The sequence below is a fragment of the Puntigrus tetrazona genome, chromosome 2 (assembly GCF_018831695.1).
Source record: "Puntigrus tetrazona isolate hp1 chromosome 2, ASM1883169v1, whole genome shotgun sequence".
In the NCBI taxonomy this organism is placed as follows: Eukaryota; Metazoa; Chordata; class Actinopteri; order Cypriniformes; family Cyprinidae; genus Puntigrus; species Puntigrus tetrazona.
In genome coordinates this window covers 25433617-25439202 of record NC_056700.1, presented here as the reverse complement: position 1 = coordinate 25439202, position 5586 = coordinate 25433617, and the positions used below count along the sequence as shown (strand labels likewise).

Genomic DNA, 5586 nt, shown 5'->3' with positions numbered 1-5586 from the left:
CTTTTTCTTAAAATCTTTATATCCTGTTCATTGTGCACAAACAGTAACTTTTGTTTTTCACAGAAAGAAAGCAAGTCATGCAGAAATGTGTATGACTAAATGCTGACAGATTTTTTTTAATCACAAAGCATAAACTTGGTGTTAAAAAGTTAGTCTTTCAGAATAGAACGGGAGAATTTATTTGGGAAAAAAAAACTACAAACGCGTCATCTATACCAGCCCTTGAAATAGTTGACAGTTTTTTCAGTAAGGTTGCTCGTATTGTTTTCAGCTCTTGTCTCGCTCTGTGCGCAGTGTCAGGTCCGGCTCTGGAGACGTTTGTAGGGGATGATGTGAGCACCCTGCTGATCCTCAATCTGTTGAGTGACACGGAGTACAGCGTTCAGGTCATCGCCTCCTACTCCACCGGCTCCAGCCAACCCCTCACCGGCAAGGGCAAAACACGTGAGTCTCCCTCCGCACGAACACACACCTGAACACAATTACACCCGAATCTGCGCTCATCCAGCTTTGTCACACCCAGCGTGAGATCTGTACTTTACTCCCAACAGCCCACAATCATTTTGTAGCTGCATCACATCGCATTCATAGATGTAATTTGCCTCCTGTGTGATCGTCCTTTGCTAATACCGTTTTCGATAATATGCGGCAGCGATAGTATCGCGTTGTAAGCCGACTGGCAGGAACTATCCCTTTTGTCTGTTAATGAAACCAGAAGCTGCTCTTTGATAGGCAGCCTGCTACACATATATCAACATTCAGACAGACAGCTCCAGTAATGACAGTCCTTTGCATATAAATTTGATATCGCCAGGTACATCACAAAGTAATACCTGTTTTAGCGATTCTCATCAAAAAGCAAACAGATTATGTTTTCTCAGGGAGAGCTGAGGCCATCCATCAGTGGGCTGTGGTGTCACCAGCCCAATATCAGTCACCACTGTCTTAGTCAGATAAGCTGACAGAGCGCTATCACTGAAAAAAAAAAAAAAACATTTCTAATAATGTATAAGGGGAAGCTAAGGCATGTTATATACAATATCTGTCAGCAGAGTTATTTAAGTGTTAAGTGTTACACTGTTTTGGCATAATCGGTATGAAACATTATAATATATTATATATTATATATAAAGCGTTTCACTCACGTATCAATGAAATTAGATATGTGTAACTGTACAATGTGTGTAAGGGTAAAAAATCTAACTTTCTGGGTCTTTAAAAAGTCTTGTATTAAGTTTTTCTTACCCTCCACATTTAAAGAAATGAATAAACAACAGATTTTTAAATCTAATCCACATTTTTAATAATATTTCACAATATTACTATTTTTTAAATTGTAGTTGGTATTTTTGTTTTGTTTTTGTTTTGAAGCTTGAAAATCATATTTCACAGTTCAGCATATTTGATTATTTCATCATTTCAAATGTCAATTTACATTTCAAATGTAGTTAACAATTTATGTTTTTTATGTTCTTCTAATTTTTTCCTTTGGGAAAAAAGTAAGTGGCAAGCCCCGAAGGTCTAAATGTAAAAAATTCTGATTTTTTTTTTTTCTTAGAAATGTAATTATAAGTATTTCACTTCAACATGAATCCATTACGGTGCAAATTGCCTTAAATAATACTTAAATCTAGTTATGAAGTACAATTACTAAGTATTTGTTAAACTGTTAAACATATATAGTTTCCTTCAAATTAGATTAATGATGACTCAGCAGAATATAGCTAGAGACAGTTGACTAAAGGAAAAAGACTACCGACACAAAAAGCCTGACACATCGCCAAGGGTGTGATGGCTTTTTTTAGGGTTCACTTGTGGCAGTGCTGACTCACTTTGTGCAAGAAAACACCTGACCAAACAAAAAACTTGATACGTGTTAGTCCGGTGCTTATAATATAAGACAAAACAAAACATTTATTTATGTATGCATGCATTTATTTTTTAATTCATTCAGGCAAAACAGTGTCAAAATGTATTGTGTGCGGATAATTTATATGTATTTTTATTCATGCTGTCAATTAATCGCGACTAGTCGCATTAAAAAATAGCCTATATTTATTATGCATATATAAATATACACATATACATGATATAATTTTTTATAATATTAAAATGTATCTATTAATATTGTAGTGCTGTCAAATGGTTAATCGTTTGAAAGCAGTGACTAGATATTTTCTTCTTTTTAAATATAGTTTAATAAATGTAACATATTTTTCTTAAATATATACATGCTTGTGTGTGTGTTTATGTGTACATAATAAATATAAACAGTACACAAAATCTTTTATTTTGGATGCGTTTAATCGCGATTAATCATTTGACGGCACTACTTTCAATATATATCTGGGCTTGCCCAAACAAAGTCCAGTCAATCTCAGAGATTATTCCTTCACACTTCGTGGCTCTCTGAGGAACCTCCCATATCGTCTCACCCGACACAATGACATCTGCATACCCCCTGCTCTTTGGGGTCCATCAATTTTTCATACGTTTCTGTTTGACCTTTGAATAATTGAATGCACAATAATGGATTTCCACCTCCTTGTATTAGTACTATCAGCCAGAGGCCCTTTTTGCATGCATATAGTTCATTAAAATAGTTTATATAAGGAAGAAAGCTTGTCGCATGCATTATTCAAAGCCTTAAACGAATCACCACCACTGTGCGCCATATGTTTTGTGCACAGTCTCCGTTTTTAATCTAAAATCTCCAAGTCTCATACGCGACTGACACGATGTTCCGTTGCGCAGCGTGAATTTCAATGGACAGCCTGATTGCATAAGTAGTTCCTTTTTAGGATCTGGCTAAAGATAATATCGAGACGCAAGGCAGTGTCCCGCCACATGGAAGTTTTCCAGTACAAGCAGAATTCGGGTTCGCCACAGCTTTTGGCGTGTAGAAAGCGTGGGACTCTTGTTTGTTGCGACACGGCCACAATCGTGTTTGTGTTTCAAATACTACGAGCTCCAAAGTCGAGTATTGTTTTGAGCGACTAATGCGGACCATGTGCTGTGGCTCGGGGCTTGCGTTTCGCTGACCAAAAATGTGATAATTCCAAAACAAGCCTATTTTTTTGGCTTTTAAATGAGTTTTCTTTCGCACAGCACATTTTGTGTGGTTTGCGCGAAGGGAAGGAAAACAAAGAAAGAAATGGTTAAGGCCATTTGTGGCTTTTAAGTGGAGAGCGTATTTGTTAAGAATACCGTTTGAACCTCTCGCTTTCCTCTCAGATGTGTTTTTCTGGCCATTAGTTTTGCCTGGCTTGCAGTATTTAAAGAGTTTCGCGGAAATCGGAGGAGATCATAAATAGGGTGCTGGTTTCCAGAGAAGTGAAGCCTACAGGTTTTGTCCCGTAACCTGAAGCACAAAGGAGCCGCTGACTGCCCTATGGCTCATTAGCCATTACTGTATACATGTGCTGTTTCATTTCAGAACATTAGACTGCATTAGAGAAGCAACGCTCGAGGCTTTCCTCTCGATACACACCAACGTGTACAAATCAAAGCTTTCATTCAGGTTTAATACGCCGCTGTTCAACAGTCCGGGGTCTATTGTATTATATCTGAATGTTTTTGAAAGTCTTGTTCAGAAAGCCTGTATTTCATTTAAAAAATTTGTTGCATAGCGAGAAATAATAATATAATTTACATACATATACTTTATCAATATACCAATATACCAAAACAGTTGCAGGGTGATAAAAAGGATTTGAGGATTTTTCTGAATTTTTTGATAAATAGAGAACTTAAAATAACAGCATTTAAAAAATCTTTATAGCTATTTTTGATCAATTTATTTTTTAAAAGAAATTGTAGAAATTGTAAGATTTAAATGTGTTGACACTGACACTTTGTTAATGAATCCTTGCTGAATAAAAGCATAATTTTGTTTAAAATAATAATAACAATAAATAAATAAACTTTTGAATGGTATTTGATTATTTAAGAAAAAAATATTTAGCACTACTAATATAAACCATGTGCTGTGGCTTCGACTTGTTCTTTTCTAAGCAAAAAATATGTATTTATTTATTTAGTATTTATTTTCTTACCTCTTGTTAAAAACAGCTGCAGTGTAATATTTTCTCTTTTTTGTGGAAGAGACTTTAAGGTTTTTTTAATTGATAGAGAGCTCATAATAACAAATACTAATCTTTTGTTACATTGTAGATGTTTCAATAAGAAGCACATTTTAAATGAAACGCTTTCCTCCTGTTTATATCTTAAATGGATAGATTACCAAAAAGTAAATTTCTGTCCTCAGTTACTCACCTTCATGTTGTTTTTGTCCGTACAGTACAATACAAGCTACAAAACAACACCGGACCCTATTAATTTTCATTGTATGGATTAACAAAACACACAGAATATCCAAGCTCTGCTTTGCGCTTAATTGATCTTGTTTCTTGTTTTTTTTTCTTGCAGTGCTCCTGGGGGTGAAGAATCTCAGCACGTACCAGGTGCTCAGCAGCAGCTTGTGTGCCCAATGGCAGCCTCACCGCCACGCCACCGTCTACAGAGTCGTCATTGAGTCACTGCTCAGTGAGTGACACACACACACACACACACACACACACACACACACACACACACACACACACACACACACACACACACTCTCTCTCAGAACTCAAGCACAGCACAAAGCTATAAGGTGGCTTCCTGTTTTGCAATATTGACATAAATTTCAGTTTTGTTCAATTTCAGTTTCAGAGGTAATGGGATATTATGGCTCATTTCAGCGCAGACCTCTTGGCCTCTGGGCTGTTCTACAAAACTCTTTTATTGTATGCATATTGCTCTACTAGCGTGTGACATGGTTTCGATTCAAATTTAAAACAGCAGAGTCAAAAGCCCTTTTCCCGTTATTGCTTTTTTTTATTCCTGCCTGATACCTCACCGGCCCAGCTTATCTCGCAATCCTGGAAATCTTCTGTTCCACTTCCAGCATGTGACTGCTCAGATGGCTACCAGCTCAGTAATACTATTAAAACCAGATCCTGCCTGAAGCCCCTGTGTGTGTGTGTGTGTGTTCACTTGTATATGAAGTGAATGACAGTCACTTTTTTCAAAGAGACAGAACGATAGAAGAATCTTCAGTTACTTTTGAACTTATTTTGACAGTTAAACCTTGAAAATTTAATTCTCAAATATTATCTGGGTTGATAATGGCTTTTAGATCATAATCTAAAAATAATAAGAATAATTGTGATGTTCAAATTCCTGCTTTTCTGGCTTGACTGAGATATGATCTTTTTTAACATTTAAAATAATTACCAATAACTATATTTTTTTAATGCTTTTATCCGGCAAGCATGTATTGGATTTACCAAAATATATTAAAGCTGTTAGATAAATACTGTTCTTTGAACTTTCTGTTCATAAAATAATACTGCCGAAAAACGTGTATCATGGTTATTTTAAGAACATTAATCTGCCACACAAATGTTTTCAATATTAATAATAAGGAAAAAAAAATTAATTGAGATTAAATTAGCATATGATATCTGAAGGATCAGAAGACAGAAGTAATGACAACCCAGAAATAAATGAGATTAAAAAAAAAAATTATATATATATATA

At 35.5% G+C, this 5586-nt stretch overlaps 1 protein-coding gene across 1 annotated transcript in view; it reads left to right on the top strand.

The window, feature by feature from the left end:
* Positions 1-5586, top strand: part of LOC122327534 (collagen alpha-1(XIV) chain-like) — a 31051-nt gene that overhangs the window by 17964 nt on the left and 7501 nt on the right. The window contains exons 17-18 of the mRNA XM_043222970.1: positions 295-444; positions 4429-4545. Of these exons, the coding sequence (XP_043078905.1) occupies positions 295-444; positions 4429-4545 (267 nt within the window). The remainder of the gene's footprint in view (positions 1-294; positions 445-4428; positions 4546-5586) is intronic.